Source organism: Panulirus ornatus, chromosome 19 (genome assembly GCF_036320965.1).
Source record: "Panulirus ornatus isolate Po-2019 chromosome 19, ASM3632096v1, whole genome shotgun sequence".
Taxonomy (NCBI): Eukaryota; Metazoa; Arthropoda; class Malacostraca; order Decapoda; family Palinuridae; genus Panulirus; species Panulirus ornatus.
Window position 1 is genome coordinate 69285299 of NC_092242.1, and position 15469 is coordinate 69300767.

The following is a 15469-nucleotide window of genomic DNA, read 5'->3' on the forward strand; positions in this document are numbered from 1 at the left end:
AGTCACCAGCTTCTGCAGTTTCTCACATGAATCAGCCACCAGCGCTGTATCATCAGCGAACAACAACTGACTCACTTCCCAAGCTCTCTCATCCCCAACAGACTTCATACTTGCCCCTCTTTCCAAAACTCTTGCACTTACCTCCCTAACAACCCCATCCATAAACAAATTAAACAACCATGGAGACATCACACACCCCTGCCGCAAACCTACATTCACTGAGAACCAATCACTTTCCTCTCTTCCTACACGTACACATGCCTTACATCCTCGATAAAAACTTTTCACTGCTTCTAACAACTTGCCTCCCACACCATATATTCTTAATACCTTCCACAGAGCATCTCTATCAACTCTATCATATGCCTTCTCCAGATCCATAAATGCTACATACAAATCCATTTGCTTTTCTAAGTATTTCTCACATACATTCTTCAAAGCAAACACCTGATCCACACATCCTCTACCACTTCTGAAACCACACTGCTCTTCCCCAATCTGATGCTCTGTACATGCCTTCACCCTCTCAATCAATACCCTCCCATATAATTTACCAGGAATACTCAACAAACTTATACCTCTGTAATTTGAGCACTCACTCTTATCCCCTTTGCCTTTGTACAATGGCACTATGCACGCATTCCACCAATCCTCAGGCACCTCACCATGAGTCATACATACATTAAATAACCTTACCAACCAGTCAACAATACAGTCACCCCCTTTTTTAATAAATTCCACTGCAATACCATCCAAACCTGCTGCCTTGCCGGCTTTCATCTTCCGCAAAGCTTTCACTACCTCTTCTCTGTTTACCAAATCATTTTCCCTAACCCTCTCACTTTGCACACCACCTCGACCAAAACACCCTATATCTGCCACTCTATCATCAAACACATTCAACAAACCTTCAAAATACTCACTCCATCTCCTTCTCACATCACCACTACTTGTTATCACCTCCCCATTTGCGCCCTTCACTGAAGTTCCCATTTGCTCCCTTGTCTTATGCACTTTATATATATATATATATACATATATATATATATATATATATACATCACTTTGAGTTTTACAGATACTAATACTTAACGTTCCTGATCTCTATGGAGTGCTAGCAGAGCTGTACCCTCCAACTTCCTCATTTGATATCCCTCACTTTTTTGCCTCCTGACTGTACTTTTTGCTTCTCTCTCCTCCACTGATCTATCTCCTCCGATGAATACTACTGACTTCTTCCATGTTACTAAATCAGTCAGCATGCTTAATTACCTTGTGGCTAAATAACTCCATACTGAATGTAACCTTTATTGGTCATCCCATTATGTCTGGACTACATCCAGCAATTCTCATTTATTTCATCAGAGAAACTGCACCTGGCATGTCTATGGCCTATGGTAGTCTTTTAATCAACATTCCTCCTTTCTCCACACTTTCCTCTCTTTCTTGAATATGATCTTTCAATTAATAAATCATCAGTGATTTACATCTATCAACCTCTTGCTCTATTAATTTTTCTGATTCTTGTCCCATCCACTTCTCTGCTGAAACCTTCAGTCTTAATTTGTCAACCTTAATGTCTTTGGCTATATTCACAATACTTTTTTCTACTTTTTCTAACACACACTGATCCTGAATACTCTGCAATTTTCTAAAACTTCTTCTCAACAGACAATATATCTTCCTAACTGTTCAGCCTCTAACAATGTATACTGCTCTTTATGGAGCTTCATTCAACCCTTGAAATGTGGCATATGTCTGAAATGACACTCACCCATAGAGCAAATTTTTTCTTCTTTTACAGAATACAGGCTGCAAAAAAAAATTGTCCACACCCCCATATATCTTCAAAGACAATGCACGTCTAAGATTTATTGTGGGTACAAGAATATGACATTCTCAGAGTGTCATTACCATACATCTAGTTGCTGAGCCTAGTGCTTCTAATGGTGTAAGCACCAGCAACCTGCTGCAGTATGCCTCAGGGTTTTTTGAGGGAAGACTGTTCTTTCTTTACTTTTCCTGGCTGCCAATCCTTTTTGGGAATTTTGCTTCTAGACACTGTATCTCTTCTACCTTTGCTTCATGATGGTTGACTCTTACCTTTCTAAGGAGGAGAAAGCCCAAATTCTCACCTGGAAGCAAGAAAATGTAGGTACATGTTACAAGGCTGCTTCCTGTAACACCTCATCAGCACATCACCTCATTCAGGAGATGAAGACCCTGTGGAGCCAAAAGATGGACCTAGAATACCTCAGGACCCTTGTCAATACCATGCCCAGACATCTGCAGATGGTAATCATAGCCAAAAGAGAGATGACAGTGTACTAAAATGTATGACATTGCCTTTGAAAATGTATGGGGTGGGAGACAAAGTCTCTTTTTGCTGACACTGTGTCTTCATAATTTTTTTAATACATATTCACCATTTCCCACATCAGTGAGGTAGTGTTAAAAACAGAGGACCGATCCTAAGAGGGAAAATCTTTACTAGGCCCCCTTTCTGTTCCTTCCTCTGGAAAAGTAAAAACTGGAGGGGAGGATTTCCAGCCACCACTCCCTCCCCTTTCAGTCACCTTTTACGACATGCAGGGAATACGTGGGAAGTACTCTTTCTCCCCTATCCCCAGGGAAAGTGTCTTCATCATATCTCACAAAAAAAACAACCTAGAAAAAGTACCCTCTTGTATAACTTCCTCTATATTGGCATAAGAGGGTACTGAGTTGTTGGGGAAGGGCCTTGGCTTACCTATGTAAGTAAACCTATTTATGTAAGTCTGGATATACAATGATTTGGGGTTTCTCTTGGTGTGATTTCTTTCTACATACTCCTAAAAACACTACACATTTCACAATTTTCTTTTTATCTATAAGTTTACAGATCCCATATGTATTAGTCAAACATCTTTTCATATCTGTATTTAAATATAGTATACATGTTTATGTGTTTATATATTTACATATACAGATCATTATCTACATGAATAAACGAAAAAAGTATCATTTATTCTCATCATATCTATAACACTCATGCAAAGGGAATTGCTTCTTTTATTCTAAAACTGACATCAATAGTTGCCCAAAAGACATCATTACACTCTGATAATTTATGAATTACTGTGAGACATGATACTTTTCCAGCTGTGTTGTTAGGCTGCTAGTGACAAATATGGACAAGAGATGAAATCATAAATCAACTGTGAATTTAAAACAATGCAGCCAATTTTTCTGGCAGTCTACTGGCACTCTACTGCTCAAAGGTTAATAATCCCCTGTGTATCTCAGTTTCAATATTCCCAGGTTTCTGTTCTGTTTTAGGATTTATACTGTTCTTAGAATTACCATTCAAGATTTTGCAACTGGTCCCTGCCTCTCTAATGTTTTTATCCCTGTGTTATGGGCATTAACCACTCTATCAAACAGCCCATAGGAGAAAATAAACTGCTGGGTGGACTAAGGACTGGCTGCCACAACCAGGATTTGGACCTAAGTGGGTCTGATCACATGCTACTCATGCATGCATGATGGTCAGTAACGATAACTGCTACACTACAGGGGTCCATATGCATACTTGCATATGCCTGTGTATGTATTTGTGTGTCTTTATATAATTTTCATGCAATAAAAACACTTTTGCACCAAATAAACAATGTATACTTCATGAAACAGCAAGTAAGCATACCTTCCCATTTGTTCTGCCAAACTCATAAATCGATGGGAAAAAATTGAAAGGTGAATAGTATCAAGTCCAGTTCCAATAATCTTTCCTTTGGAGCTTCCAATTTTAATTTGTACATCTCCCCGATGTGTGATAAAGCCTTCACAGCCTGAAAATACAATTTCATAATAAAAGAATGAGTAGATTTACTTATCACAGAAAATGAAATATGCAGAATCAGAGGATTATGAAGTCCCAGAGCATATTAAGGATAACACGCATTGTGACACTTTCCTGTTCTTTTAGACAGCAATCCTTATGTGCTGCCCTATGTTTCACAAGGGTGTTACTGTACTCCAACTGTTTGTATTTACACCAGAAGTGAAAAGTCAACTTTGGCAAGGCTGTCTCACAATCAATGTAAGGAAAGGAATACACTCTCTTTGTGGAACTCCCCACTCCAAAGGAGTCATTCTCTGCTCTTGATTGAATTCCTGATTTAAAGCTATGGGAACCCTATAAAAGGGGTTCTGCAGTTGTAAAACTGAATTATACTTCATAAGCAGCACAAAAAAAATATTGACACACTTTTGCACTTAACTCTTGTCCTTAGCATACCCCTTTTGTGTTACAATTTAATATGTGACTGAAATCATCCCTTAAACACTGTTCCTAAAAAACTGCATCCTCTGTCTATTATCATTACCTCTCCCCATTTACACAGAGTGGTAGAAATTCCTACAAGCATTCATCTTTTATAAGAGTTCATTTTGCAAAACTGGGGTCCCCAACCCAATATGCAAAAACTTAATTGTCTAAACCATCAACCTTAAAACATGTAGCCTTGGTCCATACTATCAGATTCGCAACCTACATTAGTTCTATAATAGTTCTAAGAAATCACAAATTCTATCTATTATCATTAAATTTGTCCCTATCTATATGGAGTAAATTAAGTTCATGCATTCATCTTTGTCAAAATTCATTTTGGGTGCCCAAATCCCTATGCTATAATTGTATTATCAAAATAACCTAAAGAATCTAGCCTTAGTTCATGATACCAGATTCTCAACCTATATCAATGAAACACAGTAGCTCACAAAGTCTGCTTTATAAGAAATAATTTATCCTTACTGATAGTGAACAGACTAAACAAACCTGGTTCAATCAATATGGATGACAACTTATCCATGATTATCGCAGGCCCAGGCAAAATGTGTCCTGAACCCAAGGATGACAACATGTAAACTCTTGTATCTACCCAACCTTCATCAAAGTAAACACTTGTTACCTGTAAAATTGTAAAAGAATATACATTATTAACAATCCATTTCACAGAATCTGGTACCAATAAACATATTAGTATTCCCCTTCATAACATTAACAATTTATTGCTTGTTATGCTAAAAAAAATGTTTCAACTCTGGAAAAGGTATTTTTTCCTATAGAGAACACCAGTGGGGAAGAAACAGCCTTACCCCCTTTGGGAATAATGTATCTATCTCTCAATAATGGGCTAAACCCATTATCCACCCCTGTGGACAGGTCATCTTGCAAATATTACTTCAAAAACATCTCATCTAGAGAAGAAGGCTGACATCATGAGCCTAAATCCATATATACAAGAAATAAACAAGTCCAACTGACTACCATCAAACTCCAAACTACACCACAGAAAGTATGAGGTATCAATAGATGGAAAGGAGCATTGAGGAGAATTTTGAAAGTTTACTAACTGGCTGCCTCTAAAGGAAGAAATACCATGGCTTTTCACAAACTGGAAATTGTTGTTTTAACAGTGATTAGCTTGCAAGCAAAACACATGGAAGCAAACTAAATGAAGCCTGGTAGGAAACTCTAGAGTTTTGTGTTGAGCAAAAGTGGTGAGCATTAAGATGGGGAAGAATGCCCATTAGATCACCAGTTCCAATCAAGAAGTCCTGCAGATCAAGAATCTGACAACTCTGAGCAAGGTTATTGGCAGAGCTCCACAAAACTCTATGACCAAAGTCCTCTAATGGGAGTTTTCTTAGATAGGATAGAGTGGAGAACATCATCTTGACATTATGCATTTGGATGTTTGATGTGAAATGAGACTTCAGAATAAAATGTAATATACTAATGGCAATCATTAATCCACAAGTATATGGAAAGTGTGAAGTAGGAGTAAATATTTCACTTATGTCTAAAGTTGGTGGTTAGTTATGGAAAGGTGTGGATGGGATGGATCCAGTGTTGTTTCAAAGAACTGAGTGCAAAGCATTTTGAAATGAAACTGTAATGGGAGAACCTTTGTTTTACCGTGTAAGCATTGAGTGCTTGTGGTTGCTAAGGCAGCCAGTGTGGTTTTCAGCACGGTTATACCTGCTTTTTGCAGGGTGGATAACCAAGCGAGTGAGGTGTAGTTTACAGTAAGGTAGATGAATTGTTTGTAAAGGATACTATGGGATTCTTTTTCTTGTCCAAATCTGGTTCGTTAGTGTTCTCAGGGTATTTCGTTTACTTACTGCTTCTGTGTTAATGTTTATAGTGTGGGAATTGAATGTACAGTGTATGTTGAATATTACACCAAAAATAGTGTTTTGTTGAGTGGGGGGGACTGGCTATCCAATCTGACAGGAGGATGCATGTTGAATTCATGTCTGTCTGGGGTTAACAGGGTGACTAAAGACATATATATGGAGAAGCACACATTCTGTTCTGGATGAGCCACTATTCTGATTATGTAATGCAATGGTGAATGCTCTCTGTTGCTTCCGTGGTATCAGGGCACTTTGCTGTGACTGCAAGGTCATCTGCATATGAAAGGAGGTACTGGGAGATCACGTAGGAAGAGACACATTAGGCAAGGGAAGAACTGCTCCAAGGGAATACCACTGTAGAGTCTATGGGTTTTACAGATGAAGCCTTTGTGAGAGATTGGCTTGGGAGCCAGCTTTGAAGTTGGCTGACGACTTATTGTTGTTGCTGTGAGGAGTAATTTTCATGTGAGGACACACTATATTAAGGGACAGCCTATGAATTGAACCAAGGCATGTGAAGTAGCTGGGAGATACCATGGAAAGATCTGTGAGGCCTAGTTGTAGACAAGGGCTATTGTTGTGGTGCATTACACATGACAGATAAAGAAGGGATGTGAGTGATTGACACCTCTTGTTAGTTTGTTCCTGGCAATACCTCACTAATGTGGGAAACAGTGAACAAGTATTTAAGAACAAAAAGAAAAAAGTATAGTTTATGCAGCATTCTTTGAGGCATCCCATGCAAGTAATGAGTTACTGTAATTGTAGAGGTAAAAACAATTCTAATGACAGAAAGTATAGCGAATCTAAAAGAGAAAACAGAAGCAAAAAGGGATGTAAACATTCTTTCTAAAGACATCTTTTCCTGGTACAGTCTAATGGATGACTACCAATTCAGTAATCTCAAGCTATTTCTCTACGTACAGGAAAAAGAGGATCATCCTCTAACAATTCAAGATTTCCAAACCCTCACAGTGGTGGTGTATTGAGAGTTTTTTTGATGCCCTCTATCAGATCCCTCCTTTGGGAAGAGGCATCCATTTCTGGGGGGGCACCCTCTGGGTATCCCACTCTGGGAGCATCCTTTGGGTGCTCCTTCCAGGGAGAATCCCTCAGGCACATACCTATAGGAATGCTCATCAAGTGCTTCTAAGAGCCAAAAATAGAAAAAAATGTTAAAGATTTAACTCAAAACCAGCTAGTTCTAACTAATAAGACTCAGTCTTTGGGTAGTGATGCATGAGATCCAACCAAGTCAGTAATCTGCTGTATTACTTGCCCATGAATCCAAACCAACTGGAACACGCATCAGAGATATAGATAGATAGATAAATAGTATTCTGCAATGGAACTGTAGAACATTTTGGTCTTTAAGTTTCATTAAATGAAACCTTTACAATCATTAGCTTGCAGGAAACCAAACTAGGAAATGAGAGTTTAGACTCTGACTTGACTAAATTGTATAAATCTGATCACACACTTGCCAATAAGGGTAAAAGAGTTGCCAGCCTTATTATAAAATCAATAATCAAGACAGTATACACAACAGCATCAAGAATAAATTTGAAATCTGGAAATACTATCTGCTTCTTATATCTACCTCCAGAATTAAAATTTTACAAACAGGTCTTGACTTAAATGAGCTACCTAGTTCTTTTCTGCTGATAGTGACTTCATTACCTGTTTCTCTTTACTCATTTTGGTTACATCCAAACACATTCAGACACCCTAGCTTGAACTCTGAGGAGGATGCACACTCCTTGCTTGACTACTTCTGTTCTAACTTTTAGAAATTGAAATTCAAGAAGGTTAGGGTTTCCATCCCCAAGCTCCTGCCTGTCTTAGTTGCTTTCTACAACATGGAGAGGATACATGGGAAATACTCTTTCCCCTATCCTTTGCATACCCATAAATCTGACATTTATAACAGTGAATTGGGGATGGGATGTACAGTTTAACATTATCTCTCAGCAAGGCAATTCTAGGCTGTCAAATGTTATAATCAAGGTGTTTGTATTCACTCTTTTGTTGATAATTTTCCTTGTTTGTCTTTTCACAAAGATAATATTTAGATGCAGGTCTTTAAGGCTTTCCTAGATTTCATTTTGGAGTAAACATGGGGGAAAAACTTCCCATGACTTACTGATACATTTGGTAGGGATGATAACTTTGACTGAATCATCTTCGCTGCTGTAGTAAACTAGTAATTCTTTTGCCTGTTTGCTGTGTTTTATCTTTCATTACATGAGTCTCTCTCTCCATCTGTTGTATGTTCTGCTTTTCAGTTTCTCCTCATTTCTCTTCAATGATTTTCCTAGCTTTACTTTCTTGATATTTTGGTATCTTTTAAAAGTACAGGTACCATATCTTGGTATATCTTGGTATTCTCTATTACTTTTTCTTTCAGTGTCTCAATATTTTCAAATATGCCTTTAAGTATTTCTTCACCAAAACTTTGTCAAATTTCTTGGTACAATCCACTGACAATGCTTTTCTGCAAAGTTAAAATATCTGTAGCTCAAGCATTAGAAATTTCAGAAAAAAATATTGTTTCACCAGAACATAGAACAGCATACCAATAATTTTGACTTTTTTTTTAAACTGCTGAAATAGAGGCATGCTTTATTTCCTTAGGTTGATTCCTGAAGTCAGAGTCCATAATAGTTCCAGTCTCATGAGTTTCATGTCCCATTTCCATGCCATGGTCATCAGGGGTCACTTTAGCATCATTTCCAAAACAGGTGTATACAAGGGCTTTCTTCCATTACTATTTTCTTCACCCCCTATTCTTAACAAAAAGGTAACTTCATTATCTTAAAGAGATACATATAACTTTTGCATCATTTACATCAACATGACCAGTAAGACAAACTTTTCAGAGTGTCACCCTATATTCTATCTTGAGCAAACACACATGGATAATTTCCCAGAGTTAAGTGAGCATGGCATAGCAAAATTGCCTGTTTAGAAGAGCATAAATGAATGTAAGCATTTTTCAGCTAATAATGGTGGAATGTCACATATAATCCAGAGGCAACCTTCCATAATACTTGTCATGAAGGTGATCCTATTCTCCTCAGTTAGTGTGATAACCATCACTGCCTTAGAAGTAGCTTCAAAGATGAGATGAGGTCCAGAAAATCATTTCTCCTTGTATTTCCCTATAGTAAATGTCTTTATGATGATGAAATATCCTCATCGATCATATCAACATAATTGTTTTTTGTTCACAGACTGCACAAAAGTGACAAATATCTGTAACCAATATGCAATCCAAGATATCTCCCCCAACATGCAAAGATAGCCTCTCTCCCTTGACTCACTATTTCTGCATTCAAAGCTAAGTGTTATAAGCAAAATTTTTGCAGATGTCATCCTCAAACATTCAATAACAATCACTAATTTTCAAAGGTGGAAAAACTGTGATTTTTGCAAAAAGTTCTCTTACCCTCTTATGACAAATCATTGAATTCAAAATAACAGCCATTAGGTACTTACAGTTTCTATCTTGGGTTCTCCATCGGCTTGTAGTATGTCTTCATCTGTTTCTATAACTGACTTTCCAATCCCTCGAACTCGTATGTCATCTACGAGTATTTGTCGCTCAGCAATAACAAAACCAAATTCTTTCTTGTACCTAGATCAGACATGTAATGATAGAAAAACAAAATTTTTTGTTCAATAAAATACCTGTTTGTAAAATATGTGCTCTTCCTGCAAAGACAGGGGGATAGCTTATACATAATCTTCCTCATACCTTTCAACTGCAAACCATTTCTATACTTTCTATATTTGCTAAATAGAAATGTATATTAGTTAGATAACAGAATACTGAAGCCATTACTGATATCATTCTAAATAAAAATACTAGTTCACATGAGCTTGTATCTCATTACTTAGCCATAAATTTTCAAAATTAGGTGATTTATTTTCAATATATTAACAATTTGCATGTTCTATAAAAACTACACATTTTGCAGAAAAAACAGTAATATATGTTAAAAAAAATTTTGAGACATATGGCTATACTTGACATCTGAGGCAAATATGTCACAAAAACAAAATTCTGGCTACTTGCATAAATTTCCCTCACTAGTAACAACAGCTATTTTGGATGAAAGTTGGGGATGCCAATCACAATATCAAAAGGAGACAACCCAAGAACCAACTCTGCCTATTTTGTTTCAAGTGAGCAAAGGGTGAGGAAGGCCAATGCTTCCCCACAGGAAACACTGTAGAATGGAGGGACTAACATTAATTTTCCGAAAGATAATCCAACAGAGTTTCTCATGCTCATAGGATAGATCACAGAGTAGAGAAAATAGCTTGATGAATTTAAACTTGCAAAATATAGGTACTGTATTGATACAGAAAATATGCATTTATATACTACTGTACATGGATACCACAGATATACTTTGATACAGACTAACCGTTTTAAGAAAGCCTGCTTGAAGTCTCCATAACAACAAGAATTACTTTTGTTGATCAGCCCATCTTTATCTGCTGTAACCATGAGTGCACAATCGGTACCTTCATAGCGGAGGTTCAGGTATGCTTCACATATGATGTTTACTGAAGAGAATCCCTGATTCTTTAATGCATTGGTACATTCTTTTTCCAAGGCCTCAAGACGAGAGTCCAGATAAGATAAGTTTGCTGGAGAAAGTAAAGAAATTGGCCTACATTATTTCTATTTACATATACCATGCTGTTACGACAAAGTGAATATTGTAATTAAGAAATGTCTGCATTCTTATAATATATCTTATCAAATCAAAATTCCAGTAAAAGCATAAATCATCAAAAGCACTTTATATATATATATATATATATATATATATATATATATATATATATATATATATATATATATATATATGGTTGGTCCATTGTGATCACTCCTACCAGTATTTATGAATATAGTCCTTAAGGTTCAGTCCTGAAGGAACATCAAGTAGAATCTGCTTTATGAAAATGGATGGGTTCTTAAGGTTGTTCATAGGAATTTTTACATGTTCATTTTGTAGATGATCTGTTTAAGGGACATTGGACAAGCCTATACCTAACTCATTGCTCATACCGTTTTATCTATTTGGTATTTCCCATTTGCCTCTATTTTACGTAGCATGTTGTAGTAACTCTTGCCACTGTGATATGGAATGTTTCATGTGCTAGAGTACAGGCATTTCCACTTTTTTTCTTTTATTAATGGCCACATATATTATGTTATTGTCATCATTAGCAAGGAGTTTACAAATGTGAATCTTTTTATGGCAAAATTAATCACCTCTGCATACCATGCTAATGACACTGCCAAATGTTCCTGGTACTGAGGATTATAGAATTTTTCATACATGATCAGAACTTTATGATGCACTATTGTGAAATTTATACAAAGTTTTAGATATGAATAATAAAAGGGGATAGGGGAGAAAGAATGCTTCCCATATATTCCCTGCGTTTTGTAGAAGGCGACTAAAAGCGGAGGGAGTTGGGGCTGGAAATCCTCTCCTCCTGTTTTTAATTTTTCAGAAGAAGGAACAGAGAAGAGGGCCAAGTAAGGATATTACCTCTAAGGCTCAGTCCTCTGTTTTTACTGCTACCTCGCTAATGCAGGAAATGGCGAATATGTTTGAAAAAAAAATACTTTTTTACCATGATATATATCCTTATTATCCCTGGGGATAGGGGAGAAAGAATACTTCCCACGTATTCCCTGCGTGTCGTAGAAGGCGACTAAAAGGGGAGGGAGCGGGGGGCTGGAAATCCTCCCCTCTCACTTTTTTTTTTTTTTTTTTTTTTTTTTTTTTTTTTTTTCCAAAAGAGGGAACAGAGAAGGGGCCCAGGTGAGGATATTCCCTCAAGGGCCTAGTCCTCTGTTCTCAACGCTACCTCGCTAATGCGGGAAATGGCGAATAGTATGAAAGAAAAAGATATATATATATATATATATATCAATGAATTTATATGTAATAACAACACAAGTTTAGTACACTCTAATGTCTCAAATACAGCACTCCATAATCAAACAACTCCCACAGTCTTGTTAGGGTGCTGGTACTCAATGAAACCCCAATCACTTCAACCTTTGCATAACCACCTGTTACTTCCTTAGTTTACAAAGTCCATTTTGGAATCAGGAACATGCAAAAATGTTTAGAAAGTATAAAACTGCATTTGTTGAGTTGTAATGTTGTAATGAGTGAGGTTAGGGATGTTAATGACAAGCTCACTGTATTCACATGAACTAACACTGCTGGTACACATGTATATGCTGCATGTCAGTAGCAAGAGTGCTCACCCTTGTACTTTGAAAGAAGTGAAGGATATACTAGTGATTTATCATGGATGGTCTACATAAGATCTAACCAATGAGTTATATGAACATCAATTTCATGTGGAGGCACTCAAGCACTGCTGTAAGATGAGGCTGCCTGACATCTACAAAACTGTTCTCCTCTTGGATAAGTATTTTGTCCACCTAGATGCTAAAGAATCAACTTTACAGAACGTTTTCAAGACATATCTAACCCAAACTATCTTTCCTGATACAGCCTATGGATTAGGTAATTATCTGTTTCCAACATGAAGCACCTATAAAGAAATTAATTTCTGCATCAGTTGTTGCAGAATTTCTCTTCCAAAACAGAAAGCAGTTTACCATCAAGAATGGCATCTGGGCCAATGAATGGTCATGGGAACAGTCACTTTATCTACCCTGAAGAACACATGGCATAACCTGTGGCCTGGGAAACTGTTTGATGGTAGTGGGGATGCTGAAGACTTTAGTAGGTTCATATTTCTGTTGGGACAACCCTAGAAGCAGAACTATTTAGGTACACTGGGAGAATGAATATCAGGAGAGAGGTCCCCAAGAATTTGTATGATGATATCACAGACTGGATGCATTGTGACAGTGAAATATCAAACAACAGATGAAGGTAATGTTTTAATGGTGAAAAAACACACTCAGGAGGACAGTGATGAGAGTAATAATGACTCATGTTCAATAAGAAAGGGTTTGCATGGAAGTAAGGATAAGAATAGCAAATCTCTTCATTGTGTTTGAAAAACAAAAAATTTATCACTCAGCAAGAGATTATCAGCATACACCAATTTCTTGTACAGGTAATCAAAGAAAACCTAATCACTGGAACATATGACCGCAAAAACTGCTGAAAAAATCATCAAAGCTTTGTGCAAGCCCAGGTACAGAAACTCTAACCCCTTCATCAAGCTCTGGCCTGACGCTCATGAGGATGATCTAAGTTTCAATGATCCTAAAAGCACATCTAGACTAGCCCCAATGATGAAAAAAATGTGGGACCTGCCTTCTGACTTTTCTAAATTATCAAACTCATTTCAACAAGTTAACATTCATTTTTATCCAACTTCAACCTTCAATGAGCTTCAAATGAATAATCATCCAGCACTTCCTTAGTATACTTATACATTTTGAGACAGGAAACAGTAAAGAATTTTTGGTAAGTTCAGCAAATAATCACAACTGCAATGCAGTTTATAACCTCCATTTCTTTTCATATCCAAGTGCTTCTCATGTTTTAATGAGGTTGTGTCAGAAACAAACAAACTATGGTCACGTTTGAACACATCCAATTTCTGGCTGCCATGTATGATGGCCTGAAACCAAAGACTAACATTTGCAGTTAAGCCCTATAGACTATTTCATGGTTTACCTTTACCACTTCATATGACCTGGTTCACCCCAATGAAATAACATCACCCCACATACACCACCCTGATCCAATTCATTCTCTCCCATGCATTCCCTTCATTCACCTGAATGTTCAGGCCCCATTACCCTAAAGCTTTCCTTACTACATTGTTACATCTGCTTAGTCTCTCCTTTCCCTTTCTCCCTTCATGTCCAACACACAGACTCTCTTATTCAGTCTTTCTTCACTCCTCCTTTCTCAATATCCAAACTATTTCAGCCAAACCTAATCAGCTGTCTTGATCAAATTGTGCTAACTACTACAACTCTCTTACACCATTATTCCTTACACAATCAACCTGTTTTACATTATTCATTGTCCTCAGGAATATAATTTCCAACACATCTGACCTTTCCCTCTTCTTGCATTCAGGACCCATAATTCAAATCCACCCAACACTGTTAGAACTACTATACCTTCAAACATATCCATTTTTGCCCCAACAGAGAATGACCTCTCCTCTCATACATTTCTCAATTACCTCTATGACTTATTCATGTCAGGCATATCCCCTTCTCCCAATTCCTCATCATTCCAACAGGCTAACACAAACATAGTTAACAATGTTTTTGTGTGTTTTACCTTACTTTTGCTTGACAAGCTTTTAATTCATAAAGGAAAAAACTACTTTTCTTTTGCTTCTGTATGGCAAGCTTTTAATTCATAAAGGAAAAAAAATGCTATTTTCAATCTACAAATAATGATGGATTTTCTGGCCAACTTCACTGTGTAAGGGTTGAAAAATCCTCAACATTTTGGCAATGTTTGAAACTATCCAGCCTGTAAGAAAAAAAAAAGAAATCAGACATTTTTCCAAATCCACTCATTAGCATAAAACATGTACCAAGTAAGGGTATTATGAAATAATTTTTTACCTGATTCATAAATCTTTGCACATGGCTCTTGTGCTTCTTGTACTACATCCGCAAGAGCCATTCCAAAAGCAGATAGAATACCAGCATATTTATGGATTACAATGGTCTGCATGCCTAGTATTCGTGCCACTGCACAAGCATGCTGGCCACCAGCTCCACCAAATACGGCCAGTATGTGCTGTGATGTATCGTGTCCTTTAGCCTGTGATGGGAAAGAAAGACAAAGTTTTTGAGTACAATAACAGTATACATATGGACAAATGCAACTGAATTCTATCTTCTACCTAAAAGAATTAGTTTAGAGAAATTCTTCATTCTATCCTTGCATACTGTATTCCAAATTTTTCTGTGGCTACAACATTTCTCAGTAATATCTCATTTGGTTCCCAACTCTGTGCTATATATGATGCTTATATATCTAAATCCAACTTTTCAAAAATGAAGATTTCTATTCTAATAAAGAAAACTAAATATTACAGAGAATTGTGCAAAGTTAGCATTTTATCGAATTTGCTTCATTTGCCAGGAAATGTCAGAAAAATCCTATTTTTGTAATTTCAAATTTATGATATGTTAAAAAAAAATGAATAATAAAAGTTTTGCTATTCTACCCTAATTGTAAATATTTACAAGTTAAGCAGCACAAAGTACGATTTGCTACAATAACTTCTTTTA

General features: G+C 36.8%; 1 protein-coding gene across 4 annotated transcripts in view; it reads right to left on the bottom strand.

Moving 5' to 3' along the window:
- The window catches only part of LOC139755659 (5-oxoprolinase), an 83021-nt gene that overhangs the window by 36803 nt on the left and 30749 nt on the right, over window positions 1-15469 (bottom strand). For all 4 annotated transcript variants that reach the window (XM_071674290.1, XM_071674288.1, XM_071674289.1 and 1 more), the window contains 5 exons: window positions 14795-14996; window positions 10614-10839; window positions 9679-9817; window positions 4817-4949; window positions 3683-3827 (listed from right to left, as the gene is read on the bottom strand). In XM_071674290.1, the coding sequence (XP_071530391.1) occupies window positions 3683-3827; window positions 4817-4949; window positions 9679-9817; window positions 10614-10839; window positions 14795-14996 (845 nt within the window). The remainder of the gene's footprint in view (window positions 1-3682; window positions 3828-4816; window positions 4950-9678; window positions 9818-10613; window positions 10840-14794; window positions 14997-15469) is intronic.